This window comes from Triticum urartu, chromosome 1A, assembly GCF_056163025.1.
Source record: "Triticum urartu cultivar PI428250 chromosome 1A, HENAU_Tu73, whole genome shotgun sequence".
In the NCBI taxonomy this organism is placed as follows: Eukaryota; Viridiplantae; Streptophyta; class Magnoliopsida; order Poales; family Poaceae; genus Triticum; species Triticum urartu.
In genome coordinates this window covers 294135810-294156173 of record NC_141873.1, presented here as the reverse complement: position 1 = coordinate 294156173, position 20364 = coordinate 294135810, and the positions used below count along the sequence as shown (strand labels likewise).

At 52.5% G+C, this 20364-nt stretch overlaps 1 protein-coding gene across 1 annotated transcript; it reads left to right on the top strand.

Moving 5' to 3' along the window:
• Positions 1 to 14222: 14222 nt before the first annotated feature.
• On the top strand, positions 14223 to 14845 carry LOC147990917 (uncharacterized). Its single transcript, XM_087538452.1, has 2 exons — positions 14223 to 14486; positions 14591 to 14845. Exons 1-2 carry the CDS (start codon positions 14223 to 14225, stop codon positions 14843 to 14845), a joined length of 519 nt encoding a protein of 172 aa, XP_087394578.1.
• The last annotated feature ends 5519 nt before the right edge of the window (positions 14846 to 20364 follow it).

Genomic DNA, 20364 nt, shown 5'->3' with positions numbered 1-20364 from the left:
AAAGGAGTCGCATCACTTAGCTGTGAAGCGAATTCTTCGATATTTGGCTCACACCCCAACTCTAGGATTATGGTATCCAAAGGGCTCAGAGTTTGATTTGGTTGGATTTTCGGATGCTGATTATGCTGGTGACAAAGTTGATCGCAAGTCTACATCAGGCACATGTCACTTTCTGGGACGATCATTTGTATGTTGGTCTTCAAAGAAGCAGAACTGTGTATCACTCTCCACTGCTGAATCTGAATACATTGCTGCTGGATCTTGCTGCGCTCAGCTTCTGTGGATGAAGCAAACACTCAAGGATTATGGCATTCATCTGAAGCAAGTGCCACTTTACTGCGACAACGAAAGCGCCATCAAGATTGCCAACAACCCATTTCAGCACTCGAAGACAAAGCACATTGAAATTCGTCATCACTTTCTCAGAGATCATGTTGTGAAGGAAGACATTGATATCATACATGTCAACACTGAAGAGCAATTGGCAGATATCTTCACCAAGCCCTTGGATGAGAAGAGATTTTGCAAGTTACGGTGTGAGCTAAATATCTTGGAATCCTCAAATGTCCTGTGATCAGGCACACATCCTAACACTTAAGCATATTGATGACTTAGATGTGCAACACACGAAGTAGCGTATATCTTCAAACAATGAAGACATACATTCTAAGTGTGAATACATTAATGTGGAATTTGACTTCGGAGCGCCACGATAATTGTGCGCCGTGTCTGGGTCTAATACTTCCTATACGGTGGGTAACGCCACCACCAAACGTTCCATTTTGAAGTGTTTCTCTCATGGTGTTACCTCTCAATGTCTTCACAATTGGTTTGGCTTCATTCTCAGTATGTCTTCATGATTATCTTCACTGCGTTGATTATATGGATATATATGTACTGACGTTCTGTCCTCTACAGCATTCACTTATAGCTATGTCTTCTTGGTTGAATCTTTTGAACTAAGTGAATGTGATCGGGCCCTAACCTCTCTATGCTTTCTATCTCAAACTCTATCTCTCCAAGTCATATGCATTCTGTTGAAACTTTCAAATGTCTTCACTGTGTCCTTGTCAGCTGAAGACATAGTGACAACCATAAAAGTCCGTTTTTAATGCTCATTCCTCCACATAAGATCCGGAGAAGCAGGAACGACCGCCCGACAATTTAGGCGTGCGTGGGACGTGGAACAAATCCCAATCTTCCTCTAACTGGCCACGCGTGCCTCAAATGCGAACCGCTAGGGGTACCTGCATAATAGCGCAGTGCCGCCTCTATCCCTATAAATACACGATTCACTGCAGTCATTATCTCCTTCTTCCACCCTCGCACGAACCCTAGCGCCACCGCTAGCACTCGACGACGCCGGCGACGAAGCGCTTCACTGCTGCAACCTCTCCGACGCCGTTTTCACACCGACAGCGGACATCGCTCTCTCCGCCGTCGCCGTAGGTGTCTTCCATCGCCAAGTTAGGGCACGGAGGATCGAACTGCTCGGCCTCAACTCTCACTTCGTCTAGCAGTTCCAAGTGTGGTAAATAAAACCTCTTTTTTACAGCCTCTTTTGATCCCATAGCTCAGTCACTTTCTGCCATAAGGAGTTTCTCTTCACATCAGTTAGTTATCTCGCTACATCTCATGACATGCCTAGTATATTCACTTGTGCTTCATAAGGTAGTTAGATTCCTCACTTGTACTGATCTGTGGGTTCGTACAAATCTGGAACCAACTTCTTATCTGTGAGTGAATGTCTTCGCACAATGAGGTCTATGTCTTCTAAACCGATTTATCTTCAAAATCTTCTGAGAATGCATATGACCTCTTCCCCTTCCCTCGCACCTTAATGCTGTCACAGGTACATGTCCGTGGGAGAATCCTTTGGTTCTCATAGTCTGCATTCATTTGCAGAGTACTTGCAGCATCACATCAACTCTCCTGAAGCCAGTTCTTGCGAAAGGAAGCCTTTGAAGCCTTTGAACATCTTGAAGCCTTCCAAGTTATTCATGGCTTCAGAAACAGCAGCAAGGAAGGGAGGCAGACAGCGACGTGGTGAAACGTCCAAAGATCTGCCTGATGAATTGGCAGAGATGTACAAAACTGATCCTGAAGAAAGCTATGGTCAGCGCAAGACACGAATCCAATGGATTCGAAGATATTGGGCAGAGCAATGGTTCCACTACCGCTTCGTCACTCAGGAATATGCAGAGAAGTGCGCCATCAAGAGACCGTGGGGAGACGTACTATACAAAAATCTCGTACCCAGTCGAAGCCATTGCTCAAGGCTTCTATCCATGCATGGTGAGAGGACCACAGCCAGCTGAGGCACATCCTTCATCACTTCTCTGGTGCCGCGATGATAATCTCTTCAAGCGCAACTTTCAGTTTGCACAACAGTCAGCAAAGATAAACAAGAAGAAATTTGGGCTTGACTTCAACCCTGGTCCCTCCTCACCAAGGGCAGATGGCACACGCAACGCCGATCCCAATATCATCGGGCCGTATGCCAATCTTGCAGGCCTCATCACTCGCATCCTAGTCCAAGGGACTGCTGTGAATGACCCTCCAGCAGATACTGAGTCAGATGATGCCCCTGCTGCGCCGAAGCCGAAGCAGAAGAAGCCAAAAGCTTCAAAGCCAGCCGCTTCTCCCAAGATCGCAAGAGTGAAGCCTTTAGCAACTGCACCTCCTGAAGCCAGTGTGCAGTCAGAAGGCTTATCACGAGTGTCCAAGCCCCAAGAAGCCAAGAAACCACAGCCACACATAGGCAAAGAGCTCACAGCTGCTGACATTCTACGCTGCGAAGCCATTGATCTCTCAAGCGATGAAGATCTTGGAGATGATGCTCTTGAGCAGCTCATCAAGAGCAAGGAGGAGGCTGAAATCTTCAACAATCTGCCTCTGTTTGATGTCGCCATCATCCACAACTTCATCGATGAATGGTTTGCCTCACCGGACATCAGCTTCAACGATCTGCAGCTGCCCATAGGCCTCAGCGTTGCTTTTCAAGGCGCAATTGCTTCAGAACTTACAATAGCCCAGCGCATTGTAGAACTGAAGCAGAAAATTGATTATGAAAAGGGTCAGTTCAAGAAGCACGTGGCCAAGCTCAGTGTGCAAGAAGTGAGAAACTTCAAGATCATGTTGCACGAGCTGAAAGAGAACTTCCTGAAGACGCGTGCCGAAGCTCAAGGCTCGCGAGAACGCATGAAGACTTTGGCTGATCGCTGCGTGCAGGCCTCCAATGAGGCAGAGAAACGCAAGGCACTTGGGCGTCCTGGCATTGACCCCAGGATGGCCGCGAAGAAGAAAAAGAAGGCTGCTGTGCCTGAACCTGAAGCGCCAAGGTCAGAAACTGCTCCGATTGTCTTCCCCGCTGCAACGACTGGCTCGAAGCCAAAGAGTCGATCAACCGCCTCACAGCACAAGAAGACACGGACTGCAGAGGCTGAAGCTAAGAAAAGAAAACATTCTGAAGCCTCTCCTTCTGAACCCATCATCAAGAAGCGCAAGACCAAGAAATCTCGGGCTGCTCCCACAGAGCCCTTGACAGTTGAACCCCTCTCCGTCCGCTATCCTGACGCAGATCGTCAGTTGACTGTGCATGAACCCAACACTGAAGACATTCCAGCAGACGAACCCTACGCTGCTGAAGACATTGGTCTCCAAGACAATGTGCAAGGTGATGCAGCCCTTCCTCAGCTTGAGACAAGCGAACTGATCAGTATTGGTCGTCCATTGACGCCAATCACACAAGATGCATCGTGGGCAGATCGCCCACAGGAGGAAGATGAGCCACAGCCCACTGCAACTCCACAAGCGTCGCCCAAATTCCGTAGGCTTCGCAAAGGGCCAAGGGCTCAGGCTGCTGACGACATTCCGGCTGCATCAGCCGAAGAGCATGCAGAGACACCACAAGCTCCAACTCCCCCACACCAACAAGAAGCAGTTCTCCAGGAGAACGTGCCTGAGTCTGCAAATGTTGAGGCTGCCACAAACAACGCCGAAGCAAATGTGGAGCCCAACCCAACAATAGCTTCAGAAGACAATGAAGCTACTGCTCCTGAACATTCTGTGCCTGAGTCTGCTGCAGGACCACAATTCAACTATCATATTGCGTACAGACCCCAGGTCCAGAAGCCGATCCCACGACTGCCAAGGTTCCCAGGTCCTGCATCAGCTCCTGGTTCCTTCAACATTAACGGCTTCAGGGCAGATAACACGTTTTTCGACCGCTCCAAGAACCCTTATTCAAGGGAACAGATTGTATCAGATAGGTTCTGGAGCCATCAACAGCGCAGCTATTATTCATGCATCCTATACAACCAAGGCCGCATCTTTCCTCACAAGCGCCTTGAGGTTGAAGCTGTTGCTGGTCTGCCTGGTCTGGAAGAAGCACTGGATTGCTTCAAGCAAGTGGGTTTGCTGCCATTTATCACTGATGAAGAGCACTGGAACGAAAAGCTTCTGCTCCAGTTCTATGCCACTTTGCATATCAAAGGCTATAACAGAGATCCGAAGACATGGATTCTGGAGTGGATGATAGGCAATATCCATCATGAAGCCAATGCTTTCGACCTAATTGAGCTTACTGGCCTTCCCACTCCTGGCGAATTCTTTGAAGAAGGGTGCCAACTCCATGCTGAAGCAATTGAGAGCATATTTCAGCGTCCTGAGCCAGATATGAGTCAGATGCTCTCAATGATGAAGCCACTGCCTCCTAATGCACCCTATCCAACTAGGTTCTTTGTTGAAGACTTAGAGTACCTGCCCAGAACAATATATCATATCATAAGGCGGACTCTATGGCCTGTAAAGGGACACTCTCGATATGCGACAATTGATGGTGCAATGAAGACTCTCATCTTCTGCATTCTACATGGCAAATGCTTCAATGCACAGGATCTCTTCATCCGTCACTTTGCAGCGTCTGCCTCAGAACTGTTTGGATTAAAGTTCTATGCTCCTTGGGTTATGAGGCTAATCAAGCTTCACTCTGCAATCTCCTATCAACCCTCAGCCCGCAACCATAGGATATTTTTGCCAGATGTGGACACATCTGCTGAAGCAATATATCCAGAGCCTGGCAAGCAACCATTAAGTCTTCAAAATGCAGAACACCAGAGCTTCACTCAAAATATTGAAGGTGTTGAAGCTCTCTCCCGAGTGTATCCAATGGCTGGCACCACACGTGCCCCTGCATCAACTGAAGCCACTGACAGCACAGCTGCCAAGAGACCCAAGAAGCGCGCTCGAGCACTCAATGACCGAGAGCTTCTTGTGGCTCTTCACCAAAAGCAAGATAGGCATCACGACTGGCTCAAACGGCAGATGAGAAGCATCATGCAAGACGTCAATCGCATCAGAAATCTGGCAACCAAGAATGCGTTTCTCGCACACGAGACCTGTCGCCGCACTTGGAAAGGCCTCACCATGATGAGCAATGAAGCTGAACTGCAAGAGGATGGCTTCAGAGAGAGATTCCAATTTGACTCCACGCCTCCAAGAAGAGCTGTGATGCGAAGCACACCATCACTTGAAGAGTCAGAATTCTCTTCTTCTGCTGCCACCGTGTCTGCCCGGATTATTGAAGAAGACGATGACGCGACATCATCTCCATCTGCTTCAACACACGTCGAATCTGCACCAAGCTCATCTGCACCGCCACTAAACAACTCCACCGACCCTGCTGCGCCTGGGAACACGTAGAAAACTCTATGTCTTCAAACCTTTTTGGTCATCACTGACAAAAGGGGGAGAAGCATGATGTTTATAGTCTTCAAGCGGGTCACTTTGGGCGGGTGCCTCTATATTTTGCTACATTTTGCTTCGTGCTTACAACTCCCGTTTTTGCTACATTTTCTTCTTTGAGTTGTAACACTTAGCCTTGATGGCCGTCTGCTACCTGCTTGTCACTCCATTATGCGAAGATAAATTCCGCATGTGCGACGATAAATTCTGCACTCATCTCTTACTGCAGACGTCCATTTTCCATTATGCATGTCATTATCTTCATATACTTTCACATGCATAGTGGATTGTGATCATAAGTTGAAGTGGATCTCCACAAGTACAACCTGCCATGTGCATTTGCATTCAAAAGGCAAATTACTTATATGCACATCTTCAGGGGGAGCCCTTGCAACTTATGAAGACAAATTCCTTTACTATCTCACAAATTATGTTCCCCGTTGAAAACTTCAACTAGTTTGTCATCAATCACCAAAAAGGGGGAGATTGTAAGTGCATCTAGTGCCACCCCTAGTTGGTTTTGGAGTATTGACGACAAACCTAGTTGAGGGACTAACGTGTTTGTGAGAATTGCAGGAAAACACAGGTAGAAGTCCCTCATTGATTCAGTTTTATTACCAGAGATGACCCCTAAAAATGTACGAAGACATTGAAGACAATGGTGGTTTATGAAGATATTCATATTGAAGACAATGACATGAGAAGACTCCCTATGAAGCTTATGGAACTCGAAGACTTAGATCCTTCGTAGTTTTATTTCATTTATGTTGTGTCATAGGAATCACCGTACTGTTAAGTGGGGTCCAAAAGAACCAGTTAGAATGACTGTAGTGATGCCTAATTCAAATCCTATGTCTTCGAGCGAAGACTTTGAGAGAAAATCTTGTCCAGAGTCAGACAAGTCAGCTTTACTTGTAGCCCAAGTAAAGTTGCCGTGTGAGTTCAAAATTCGACCGTTGGTACACGTGTCAGTTCCTTAGTGACCCAGGGTCATTTCGGACAGATCAGGTCGGGTTGCCAAGTGGCTATAAATAGTCCACCCCCACAACCATAAACGGTTGGCTGCTCAGATTTCAGTGCACGGCTTTTGTCGTTTGAGAGCAACCCACCTCGAAGCCTTTGAGAGAAAAATCCCTGGTGAGGAGAAAAGCCCTAACCACCCAGAGCCAGAGTAAATTGGGCATCACTTAAGTCTTCGTGTATGTGTGATTTGAAGACTTATTACACTTGAGGACTGTGCATCCACCAGACGGTTAGGCGTCGCGTTCTGAGCATCCAAGAGAAATTGTGGATTGCCAGTGAACGAAGTCTGTGAAGGTTTGGGAGTCTACCTTGAAGACTTACCTGAGTGATTGAGCGAGGTCTATGTGACCTTAGCTCAAGGAGAAAACGGTGAGGACTGGGTGTCTTGGACTAAGTGTCCTTGACTGGGTGTCCGGGACTGTGTGTCCTTTGGTTTAAATACCTAGCCGCTCCAACCAGACGTACAGTTGTCACAGCAACTGGAACTGGTCCAACAAATCATTGTCTTCAACGTGTCACTGGTTTCATCTTCACTTCCTTTCACTTACAGTTATTCATTGTGAAGCCATTGCATGCTTGCTTTATCTTTTGTCTTCACAACACGAATGTATGATCTGTTCGGCTTCATAACTTCTTCCTACCTGATCCTTATTACACTGAAGCTGTTTGTCATTGCGCTTTCACTCTATTGAATACATGACCATGGCTGGCCTAGTGTAATCTAACTTCCGCTGCATAGTAATAGGCATAATCTTCACTATTTGTCTTCATAACTCTCACGTTTTGAAGACTTTCATAAAAATTGCCTATTCACCCCCCCTCTAGTCGATATAACGCACTTTCAGGATTATGCGTGAAAGTTACAGTGGGTGCAAACCCTTGTGCCAGAGGAGGGGGTGTCTTATATAGAGTGCGCTAGGACCCCAGCCATCCCACGTTACAGGGTTCAATGTACATTAAGACATGGCGTTACTAGTAAAGCCAGCTATAAAGAGCTATAAATGATCTTAAAGACTATGGAGTGAACGCCTGATCGTTGCCATCCTGAGTGGCTTTAGGTCTTCCGCACTCCGAGTGGTTTCTTGTATGGTCGAGTGACTTCTTCTTGGTCGAATGGAATTGGGGTATCCGAGTGAGACAATTATTCGAGTGGATTGCACTCCAAGGCTACTTCAGTCGGTATCCTTTGTTGTACTTTGAATGTTCTTGACTCTAGGTTAGTGACCTTGGGTAGGGTGTCTAGGTCAAGCCTATGACCCTACCCTAGGTTAATGACATCGTCATTAGCCCCCGAATGGATTAAGGTCTGAGTGAAAAGGGAGTTGAAGTAGGTTTCGACCCGATTCCACGCCTGAGAGGCATTTCACCGAAATCAGGGAGTCATGCTGGGGCTTCAGCTTCGTTTCAGTCGCATTGATCAATTCAGAGGTCGTTGAGTGAGTTATCTTGATAATCTTCGGGTGAGTTATGGTACGAAATCCTCGGCGCGATTGGTTGCTTTGCCATTCCCAGATTTCACGGGATTCGAAATTTCAGGGAAGCGCGCGGGACGAAGCACGCCACAGTAATCGGAGTGGATAGATGGGGGCGCCTCGATCTTCGTGCCGCCTTTTCCTCCACGTATCGGGCGAGCACCTGCTGTGGGATATGATAAGATCGCTCGGGCCCACTCGTCAGCCAATCGGGAGTGGTCTCATAAATAGCGTCCGGGCCGATGCAACACACAGTGCATCCCAATCGTCCTCTTCCTCCTCTGCTTCTCCGCCACGCTCTCCACAATCTTCGTCGTCTCCGCTCTCTTGCACGCACTCTGTCGCCATGGGAAAGGACAAGACATCGGCCCTGGAGTGCTCAAAGAAGGCGGTGACGGCAGCGAGCATCACTGGAAATAAAGACAACCTCAGGGGGAGTTGCACCATTCGACGTCGAAAACGAGCCGGACAAGGTCTGACCTTTGTTACCGAGTGCCTTTTTATTCTGATTTGCGACTGTCCTTGAATTTGATTGATGCTTGTTTAACTTCTTGCCTTGCAGATTTATACTGAGATGTACTCGATGCCAAACGGGGAGCAAGTCAAGGAGGGAACGGAGAGCACCGATTGGCAATCCCCCGATGACCATGAAGACGACAATGACGACTCGGGGGGCAGTGAGGAAGTCGACTCACCACCTTGCTCAGAATGTCGATCCAAACAGTCTCAAGACCCTGCGGGCGGGCGTGGCAGGGCAGTTCCTCCAAGCACACACATGCAAAAATGCACTCGGACATCGTCTCCGGAACCGTCTAAAAAGGCCGCCAAGCAGCCCAAGACCGCCCCTCATAGCGTCAGAAGGCCTTACCCAAGATCAAGGTGGATGTTCCCGTCACTTCTGCATAAGTGTTTTGCTTTCTTTCTTTGCTTTTGCATCATTTGGGAACTTCTATGTGACCGTCGACTCATTCTCTCGCTTGACCGAGTGAGTTCTGAAACTTTCAGTGTTGCTACTTCTAGGACCTCCATGGACATTTATAAGGATCAAGATGATGAGGAGACTGAAGACGCGACCACTTCCAAAGCGGGTACAACTCTACAATCTTGCCCTCATTTTGTCAATTGTACTGTCAGTTGACTGAACTCTTGCGGTCGAGTATTTTGTAGCACCACCGAATGTCATTGATCTTCCAGACGATGGTGAAGATGTGTCTCAGAAGACCACAGGAAGAAAGGGCGGGACTTCGAGTAGGAGAGTGCCTACTAGCAAGGTACCTCGGTCGACATCAGTGCGAGAACCAGTTATCCAGCAATCCGGAGATCCAATTCAGGCTGATGTTTCTTTGCCGATCCTGTGTTGACTAATCGTCCTTCGCCGTCGACCGCCCAAGTCCTTGCTCTGTCCATGCAACTCCATGCCTCAGATCCCCTGACTACTTCGACTGCTCCACCAACTCTGTTCTTTGTTACCCATCATGTCCCAGAGGACCCAGTGAGCGTTGCTAAGGAAGCTATACGCTAAGCAGGCATTATGATGGAACAAACAAAGGTGGTGCATGAAGCTAGCAAGGATGCCTACGATGTCAGCTCTGCTCTTCAAACCAATGTCCAGGTGAGTTGATTTCTGACTGATCCTTCAGCTTGATCTTTGCTCTGTTAGGATATGGTACTTGAAAACTGCTCCTTTATTATTCGTAAGATGTCCGTGGATGAACATGTTCAAACCTTTAATGTGCATCTATCATGAGTCTACACCTTGCATCCGTTCACCCACTGGGTGCTTTAACTTTTGCTGTATAGTTCTTCCACTTGAGTCGACTAGGTCGCGTCGAGTGTACTCTTGAATCAGTGGGGGCAGGCAGAGTGCACCCACTGGGTGTAGTCCCTGAGACCGCCGTCGATTTTTTGAGTCGACGGGGGTCTTTGTTAAATGTCTCTTTAGATTTCTTCGACTCAGTCCAGACAGGTCGTGTCGAGTGGGATCCGGACCAGTCGGGGCACGCCAAGTGCACCCACTGGGTGTAGTCCCCAAGACCACGGTCGACTGCGGGCAGTCGGCGGTGGTCTAAGAATAATTGTTACCTCTCTTTTTACTCCGACTGGACGGACCATGTCGAGTGGAATGTCGAACCAGTGGGGGCATGCCAAGTGCACCCATCGGGTGTAGTCCCTGAGACTACTGTTGAATGTTTGATTCGGCAGTAGTCTTCGAACTGTTTTTGCCGTAATGACCTGAACTTGTATCTTATAGCTCAGAAGCAATTGATCTTTGTTCCTATTGACTGACGTGTCTTATTCGTTGATTGCAGAAATCTTGTGAACTCGGGGTTCAGTTTGCTGAATTGGAGAAGAAACAGATCTAGCTCAATCTCGACCTGGAGCTAGCCAAGGAGAACTTGCAGAATGCTAAGTGTCGGAGTAAATGATCACGGGTAGCCACATCGGCCCCCTTGGTATTTCAAGACATCGGGGCTAGCTGCTCCCCTCAAAGCATCAAAGAGAAGCATCCGCCTTTTATGGGCCGGTTGGTCCAAACGGCCGGCTGCTGGAAGGCGGCGGAGCCCAGAAGACGGCCATGAGGTGGGCTGACTCCTAGTAGGCGGCCTCCTGAGAGGCCGACTCCTAGCAGGCGACACCTTGTTCTCTCAAAGTTTGCACCTCATTACAACGACGAGACAGGGTGTGGCTACAGTACAGCCTTCCACCCTCGAATCCAGGGTGGAACATGGCCATAGTGCCCCGTACCCGGAAGGCACTCCCAACCCGGTGTGACACTGTTGCCACGCAGCCCGTGACATCACCTACGGCCTAGGGTGCAGCGCCCCCACGACGGGCTGTCAGTACGGTCCGCAGGCGGCGGGCCCTACCTGTCCATGAGAAGCCAGCAGGCGGCAGGCCCTGACTAGTCAGCACAGGGGAGGCCAACTCCTAGCAGGCGGCCCACTCCTCCCTCAAAGTCTATGCGCCATTAACCAGAAGAGACATGGAATGGCTACAGTAAACGCCTGCCAGGCGCCGGCACTGTAGCCATGCTCTCCCCGACAAAGCACACATCATCAGTGGCACTGCCATAGTAACAAGAAGCTGGCAGGACCCGCCAGTGGCAGGCATGGCCTGTCGGCCAAGTACAAGACAACCGGCAGGACCCACTGGGCGGCGGGCCCCAGCAGCCGGCGGAGAAGCCGGCCACCAGAGGCACTGACGGCTGGGACCTACACCCAGCCGGATTACCATTGTACCCCTGGGGGTAGGCCTATGTAAACCCCCGAGGGCACCCACGCAAAGGGTTCAGCTTCTTAGATAACACACACACACATAGAGAGAGGAGTAGAGCTAGCCTTGCCCTTCTTCCTCCTTAAGCCAAACAGCTCAAGGAGCAAGCTTGTAGCTACTTGTTGAGATAGTGATCATGCGGAGACCCCGCAGAGCAGGACAAGGGGTATTGTCTCCAAGGAGAGCCCCAAACCCGGGTAAGATGCGTCGACGTATCTATCTACACCTTATCCCGTTCCCAGGCACCGGCGACGTATTACTCTCTCCTGCCATGATAAGCCATCCTTTGGCATATGTCGCACGACACCCCCAACATTTGGCGCCCATCGTGGGGCTAGGTGCACCATCGTCCGGAGACCTGTTCTGGACGGGAACCCTTTTTATCCCTAGCGAGTGCAGCCAGCCCGGCACGCCCGATGGCGTTTGCGCCGATGCACTGCATGACGCAAAAGTCGCTTACGCGGCGGCCTGCCTCGCTGATCTCATCGGTGAGATCCACCTCTCCCACGAGCCCGCACCTTACGCAGGAGCAGCCAGCTCCGAGAGCTGCCTCATCGACCTCCTTGGCAGGCTCCACATTGCCAACGAGCCAGCCTCTGACCTAGAGTCAGTTGGCTCCACCGACCCGATGCTTGTCGACTCCGACACGGCATCCCTTGACGCCTTCCCCACCAACGTGGTGGTCATCGATGACCTGCTCCCTCGCGCGGACAGCGGCGGGAGCACCTTCACGGAGGTGCATGTCATCAGCCACGATGTAGCCTCCGGCGAAGCCACCCAGGACCCGCTGTAGGCGGCAATGCGGGACCTATCTACGCCCATCGCGACAGATGCCAACGCCGAAACGCTAAAAGCCTGCCGTGTCTCGCTCGTCGAGAAAGCCAAGAAGTTGGCCACCATGAGACGCCTCTCCGAGGCTTACCAGCGCGAGATCGACTGCGCCGTTGGTGGCACGCCGGCTGCTGGCGGGCCCAGCCGCATGTGCATGGTCCGTCAGTGTGGCGCTGCCATTGCCAGCATGTTTGGGGTAGACCGCCCTGTCTACGCCACACCCATGGAGAACATACGTGCTGCCCAGGAGGCAGCAGACGAGCTGGACCACCTGGAGGGCGACGAGTGTCGCTACATGATGGAGCGTGTTCAACAACTCATCGACACAGCCGCCGCGCAGCAAGAGGCCGGTTGCCGCGTGGAAGAACCTGGCCAGCATGCCGAAAACCTTCCCCCTCGGCGAGAGCATGGCGCGACCTCCGGGTCGCCGACAGGCGACGTCCACGACCAGAGAGACAGAGAGCCGGATGCTAGCCGCAGTCGGACGCACATCACCATCGAGCGTGATCAAGACGGTCGCCCACGAGCAGTGGAACGGCAGGACGATCATCCGCCTCCTCCCCCTCCTCTTCGGGAGAGGCATGCCTCCCCATTGCCTGTTGACCACCCGACTCTCGGTGACCGGCTAGGCTGCCGTGAAGGAGTCGGAGAGAAGGACGCCCGCCACCGGATCGACCGCTTGGCGCAATCCCTGGTGTTAGAACAAGAAGATGCAATCAGCCCACCTTGTTTTGGCCCCCGCATTTATGACGAGCCCTTCCACAAAGGGTTCTCGCTCCCAAGAGACACGCCCAAGTACAACGGCTTGGTGGATTACTCCATAGCCATCAACATAGCAAATGGCAACAAGAGCGTTGCCGTGAACTACGTTCCGCTCATGCTCCAGGGCACGACCCGGACATGGCTGAACATCCTGAAGCCTCGCAGCGTCAACAGTTGGGTAGATTTCACCGAAGTCTTCATCCGCAACTTCACCAGCACCTACAAGCGGCCGCCCAAGCCCCGCCAGCTCTCGCTGTGCGTTCAAGGCCTGACCGAGTCCACCCGCGACTACTTGATGTGGTGGGCCGAACTGCGCAACTCCTGCGAAGGGGTGCACGAGGTGCAAGCCATTGAGTACTTCACTACCGGGTGCCGAGAGGGCACCTTACTCAAGCACCGACTCCTCTACGATGAGAAGGCTACACTCAACGAGCTACTGATCATAGCAGACAAGTACGCCACGGCCAACTCCTCCATGAAGTCGGAGGTCCAAGTGGATGCTTCCGGAAAGGTGCTCCCCCGGCTCCCCGGACGCCGGCTGGTGACAACAGTCGGCACCAGCACATAACGACAACAAGAACAAGGCCCCGCAGCTAGCTCCCACCAGACAGTAGGTGGCGACAGTTGAGGACTAGTAGCCAGAGGGACAACCCGGCCCCAAGCGTCAGAAGGGAGGAAAGCCTACTTGGCTGCCCGCCTTCTCCTATGAGAAAACCCTTGATGCTCCCTGCAGGTTCCACAGTGCCGCGAAGCCATGCAACCACACCACCCGGAAGTGCTACTGGCTCACCCAAATCTCCAAGGGCGAAGGACTGCTGCCTCCTCCACCTGCTGGCCAACCGCCGCCTCCTCCTCAGCAGCCAGCGGCCAGCCCAGCAGTCGGCGCTATCCAAGATGAATACCCCGAGGAACACGGAGCTTACGTCGTCTTCACCAGTGCGGCTAGTGACCGGCACAGCCAACGCCAGCAGCACCGCGAAGTGAAAAGTCGTTGCTTCAAATGCCACAGAGTTCATGCACTGGTCCGAGAAGCCCATCAGCTGGAGCCGTGCAGACCACCCGGAGGTGATGCCTTCTCCGGGTTCCTGTGCTCTGGTGTTGGATGCCACCCTGGCAATGGAGAGGCGAGCTGCTCATTTCTCAAGGATCCTGATAGACGGCGGTACCAGCATCAACATCCTTTACCGCGACACCATGGAGAATTTCTGCATCAAAGAGAAGCAGCTCCATCCCAGTCGGACTATCTTTCATGGGATTGTGCCCTGCCTTTCCTGCTCACCAATCGGCAAGATCAAGATAGACGTCCTCTTCAGAGACAAAGATCATTTCTTCCGCGAGGCAATTTGGTTTGAGGTGGTTGACCTGGAGAGTCCTTATCATGTGCTCCTAGGCCGGCCAGCTCTAGCCAAGTTCATGGCAGTACCTCATTATGCCTACCTCAAGTTGAAGATGCTGGGAACCAAGGGCATTATCACGATAGCCAGGGACTACGAGAAGAGTCGGCCGCCTGTGCTGTAGCTAGCAGCCGGCTGGCCGAGTCCCTTGTGATTGCTGCTGAGAAGAAGCTCCTGGACCGAGTGGTGGCCATGGCTAGCAAGCAGCCGGACCTGTCGCCAGATCCCAAAGAGTCAGAGGCCCGGGGCTCCTTCCAGCCGGCCAAAGAAACAAACAAGATCCCCTTGGACCCCGAGCACCCGGATAGGCACGCTATCATAGGGGCCAACCTTGACAGCAAATAGGAAAGCGAGCTCGTCGATTTCCTCAAGGATAATCGGGACATCTTCGCATGGTCTCCCAAAGTCATGGCAGGTGTTCCGACGGATTTCGCCGAGCACAAGTTGCATGTCAGATCAGATGCCAAACCAGTCAAATGGCCCCTCCACCGACTGTTGGAAGAGAAGAGAAGAATTGTTGGTGAAGAGATAGCCCAGCTTCTGGCAGACGGCTTCATTATGGAAGTGTTTTTTCCAGAGTGGCTTGCCAACCCAGTCCTTGTACTGAAGAAGAACAACAAGTGGTGCATGTGTATTGACTATACCAGCCTCAACAAAGCCTGTCCCAAAGATCCGTTTGCTTTTCCTCGGATTGACCAAGTGATAGACTTCACAGCCGGATGCCTACTCAGGGTATCACCAGATCAAGCTGGACCCGGCCGACTGCCTGAAGACCGCCTTCATCACGCCATTCGGAGCCTTCTGCTACCTGACTATGACATTCGACTTGAGAAATGCCGGTGCCACGTTTCAGCATTGCATGCAGAAGTGCCTCCTCAAGAAACTTCGCAGAAATGCCCACGTCTATGTAGATGATATTGTGGTGAAGACGGAGAAGCGCGGAACCCTCTTGGAGGATCTCAAGGAAACATTTGATAATCCGCGCCGTTTTCAGATCAAGCTCAACCCAGAGAAGTGCGTCTTTAGGGTACCTGCCGGCCAGCTCCTTGGCTTCCTGGTCTCAGAGTGCGGCATTGAGTGCAATCCTGTGAAGATCAAGGCCATTGAGAGCATGGAGAGACCCACCCGACTGCGAGATGTCCAGAAGTTCACCGGCGGCTTGGCATCGATCAACCACTTCATCAGTCGGCTGGGTGAGAAGGCTCTTCCCCTGTACCAACTCATGAAGAAAACCACTTACTTTGAGTGGAACGACAAGGCGGACAAGGCCTTTCTCCTGGTGAAGAAGATGCTGACTACCCCGCCTATCTTGGCGGCCCCGACTGCTAAAGAGCCCATGTACCTCTACATCGCCGCCACCAGCCGGGTGGTCAGCACTGTCATTATGGTGGAACGCCCAGAGGACGGCAGAGCACACCGGTCCAGAGGCCTGTGTACTATTTGAGCGAGGTGTTGTCAACCTCAAAGCAGAACTACCCTCACTACCAGAAGATGTGTTACGGTGTGCACTTTGCGGCCAAGAAGCTGAAGCCATACTTTCAAGAGCACCCAATCACGGTTTTCTGTACTGCCCCGCTTGCTGAAATCATAGGCAACAGAGATGCATCAGGCCGGGTGGCCAAATGGGCCATCGAGTTGGCCCCTTACACCATCTTCTACTAGCCATGCACCGCCATTAAGTCCCAAGCACTGGCTAACTTCCTCATCGATTAGGCTGAGACCTAGTACCTGCCGCCAGCTCTGGACTCCACTCATTGGAGGATGCACTTTGATGGCTCGAAGATGCACACCGGCTTGGGAGCCGGTGTTGTCCTCACCTCTCCCAAGGGCGACAAGCTCAGATACACATTGCAAATTCACTTTGCTGCCTCCAACAACATGGCCGATTATGAGGCGCTAGTACACAGACTCCGGCTGGCCAAAGAAATCGACATCCGCCGGATCCTGTGCTATGGCGACTCAGACTTGGTGGTCCAACAGTCATGTGGCGACTGGGATGCCAAGGATGCAAACATGGCGAGTTACCGCTTCCTCGTCCAGCAGATCAGTGTATATTTGGAAGGGTGCGAGTTCCTTCACATGCCACGGAACGACAATGAGCAAGATGATGCCCTGGCACTTATCGGCTCCACCCGCCAAGCAATACCAGCCGGCGTTTCCCTTCAGTGCCTCCGCAAGCCGTCTATCAAGCCTTCTCCAGAATCCGAGTCCATCTTCGTGCCTGCTGCTCCTGAAGTAGTCGGATCCGACTCAGGGGCCGCAGCAGCCGGCTCGAGGACTTCGGCAGGCGGCTCAGGGACTGCAGCAGCCGGCTCGGGGACTTCACCAAGTGGCTCGCCATGTTTGCATGCCTGGCCCGGGGACTTCACAACCCGGCCCGAGGGCTGTAGCAGCCGGCTCGGGGACTTCACCAAGTGACTCGGGGACTGCGGCAGTCGCACCCGGCCTGGGGGCTGCAGCAGTCAGCCCAGGGACTCCAACAACGCAGCAAGCGGCGGCTGACTCCGCCCTGTTGCCTCCCAACCCAACTGTCCTAACACCAGTGGCTGTGATGACAGTGGACGAAGTCCAAGCACCATCCTGGGTGCAGCCTATCCTCAATTTCCTGGTGAACAGAGAGCTGCCAGCTGATGAGGTCTCGGCCCGGCAGGTGCAGTGCTGAGCAGGAGCCTACACGATAGTCAACAGAGAGCTTGTCAGACGCAGCATGACTGGGGTGTTCCAGCGCTGTGTAGAACCAGAGAAGGGCCAAGCAATCCTCAAAGATATTCACCAAGGCGAGTGTGGCCACCACGCGGGCTCCAGATCCCTTGTCGCCAAAGATTTCCGCCATGGTTTCTTCTGGCCGACGGCTTTGGAGGACGCCAAGGATTTGGTCAAGCATTGCAAGGGGTGCCAGAAATTCAGCTCCAAGCAACATATGCCATCTTCTACGCTCAAGACCACCCCCCTTACCTAGCCTTTTGCCGTCTGGGGGCTGGACATGGTGGAACCATTCAAGAAAGTGCACGGTGGCATGACCCATCTACTTGTCGCCTTGGACAAATTCACTAAGTGGATTGAAGCAAAGCCAATCAAGAAGTTGAATGGTTCGATCGCTGTGACCTTCATCGCAGATATCACCATCCGATATAGTGTACCACACAGCATTATCACCGACAATGGCACAAACTTTGCCAAAGGCACCTTGGCTCGTTTCTGCGTGACGCAGGGCATCCAACTGGACTTAGTGTCCATTCCCCATCCGCAGTCAAACGGCCAAGTCGAGCGAGCAAACGACCTCATCCTCTCGGGCATCAAACCCCGACTGGTCGAGCCGCTGGAGCGCTTGGTCGGCTGCTGGATCGACGAGATGCCGGCCGTCCTTTGGAGCCTCCGCACCACCCTGAACAAGTCAACCGGCTTCACTCCATTCTTCCTCATGTACGGTGCCGAGGCCATCATCCCAACTGACATTGAGTTCGACTCACCTCGCGTCACCATGTACACGGAGGCGGAGGCAAAGGAAACGCAAGAAGACGGTGTCGATCTGCTGGAAGAGGGCCGGCTGTTGGCACTCAGCCGGTCCGCCATCTACCAGCAGAGTCTGCGCCGCTACCACAGTCGGAAGGTCAAGACAACATCCTTCCAAGAGGGAGACCTTGTGCTTCGGCTAATCCAGCGAACAGCCGTCCAACACAAGCTCTCGGCCCCTTGGGAAGGCCCCTTCGTCATCAGCAAAGCTTTGGGAAACGACTCCTACTACCTCCTCGATGCACAGAGGCCCAGAGCGTGCAAGAGAGACGACTCTGGCAAAGAATCGGAGCACCCATGGAATGCAAATCTCCTCCGAAGATTTTATAGTTGATGCAGTATGTACCAGACTACCTTTTGTATTAAAGCGCTAAGACATCGGGGCCCTCGAGGAGCACTCGGGGGCTACCCTTTTATCTATATGATAAGTTTCATACCTATGAATGTGTTATTTCAGTATTCTACCTGGCATCGGGTTCGACCAGCTGGCCCGGGGGCTTCCGCGTTGTACTATGTCGGTGCTACCTGTAGTCGGACAAGTAATGTGCCGGCATCTAAGCCCTCTCTTGCCATAGGCTGCAGCTCGCAGAGTGACTGTTCGACTGGCAAGAGTTAAAGGCAGGAAATGGTGCCCACATGAAAAATGGCTAAGGACAAAAGCATTCACATAGGCCAGGCTGGCTCCTCGCCTCATCGACCGGCTGCTGAGAAGCTGCCGGCCGGCTTCTTACTTAACTTGCTATGTTCTAAACGGCCAAAGTACTCGTCCTCCCAAATGGCTAAGTACTTGACCTAGCCACAAACCGCAGAGCGGCTGCCGGCTGGCAAGGCAGTAGCCAAGGGAGGGAGCAAAGGAAAAAGCCAAAAGAACGGAAAAGCAAGACAAGTTAGAACTTGGCGAAATTAATTTACATAGCAGAATGCCCTTGGCCGACATTCAACAAAGTTTGAATACACCCCCAGCGGGTGGAACTGCGCAAATTAACAAGTTTGTTTGAAAGACTACCAAAGCAGGAAAAGCTAAAATAAAACTGGCCGCCGAGGCCAGAGGAGCAACAGGCGGGTCCGGCAGGTTGGTGGAGTCGGCGGCGCCGGCTGGCGGGGTGGTCATCTGGCGAGTCTCGGCTTCATCACCATCGGCAACAGTCGGCGAACTCGTACGCGGCTCGTTGCTTGATGCTTAATCAAGCTGAGGCTGGCTGTCCGCTCCGTCGTCCGGTGCGTCGTCTTCACCATCTGCGCCTTCCTCGTCCTTGTCCTCGTCGCTGCAGGCGATTTCCTCCACCAAGTCCTCGTCGCATTTGAGTTCAGCCCGAACCTGTTCGCCGGCACCTCGGCGCCCTCCTCGTCCAGCTCGAGGAGGAAGACACCGGTATCGGTGTACTCGGCGATCGCGGCTGCGCGTTGAGAGAGCGCAGGCCCCACCGCTGCCAACTCTTCGCTGGCCTCCTGCCGGAACGTGACCAACTGGGCTAGGTTTAGCCCAGGGTACCACGCCTTGACAAACTCCAAGGCCCGCCGCGCACCTGCCCGAGCTACGGAACCCTTCCACGCCTCAAAGTGGGCGACAGCCACCTCTAACCAGTCCGCGGTCCGACTAGGGGTGCGCAGAGCTTGAACGCCTGGCCAGAGGGCGGAAACCACCTGGGCTCCAACGCATTGCAGATGGCAGAGCACCCGATGATCTGGCTGGAGATGAGCTTGAACGGCGAAAAGCTGCTCGCCAAGGGTCCGAGTGGCGTTGGGCGCGATTTCTGCTCCAGCTCATCTTCGCTCGTCACGGCGAGCTTTGATGGCTTGGGTGGCGGCAACGGAGTGGCTAGGGAAGTACTCTGCGCAAGAAGGAAAAAGAAGCATGAAGCCGGAGGCCGGCTCATATGACAGTTGGCAGAAGAAAGAAAGGAAAAGGATAACTCACCATCAAGCATGTCCTCGATCTCTCCATAGCCGTCGGACAGAGATTTCTCCCTCTCGGCCCAGCCCGAGCATTCAGTGTCGAACTCGGCCTAGAGGGTGGCCTCGCTTTCCTTCGCCTTCTGGAGCTCTGCCTTGTGCCGGTCCTCCTGGTCAGCCAGATCCTGGACCAGGCGGTCACACACCTGGGCCGCCTTGTTGCACTCCTCCTCCTTGGCACGCAGTGTAGTTTGGGCTTCGCCCAGCTGCTACTGTAAGGTGGCGTTGGTTCCCGAAAAGGCGAAGAAGAAAAGACAATCAACAAGTTCACCAAAAAAGAGAAGTGGTTGCTGGGAGATCCGGCCCGACTGCTCAGCAGTCGACCTGAATCTCGGGGGCTACACCCAGCAGGTGCGTTGACGCGCCCCCGCAAGAGAGAAAAGTAGGAGGCCTACTCC

Bases quoted from the DNA above. Each gene is read 5' to 3' on its own strand.
- LOC147990917 (XM_087538452.1), top strand. From the start codon at position 14,223: ATGGAGAGGCGAGCTGCTCATTTCTCAAGGATCCTGATAGACGGCGGT. The intron at 14,487-14,590 runs GTGCTCCTAGGC...CACGATAGCCAG, and splicing joins ACCTGGAGAGTCCTTATCAT to GGACTACGAGAAGAGTCGGC.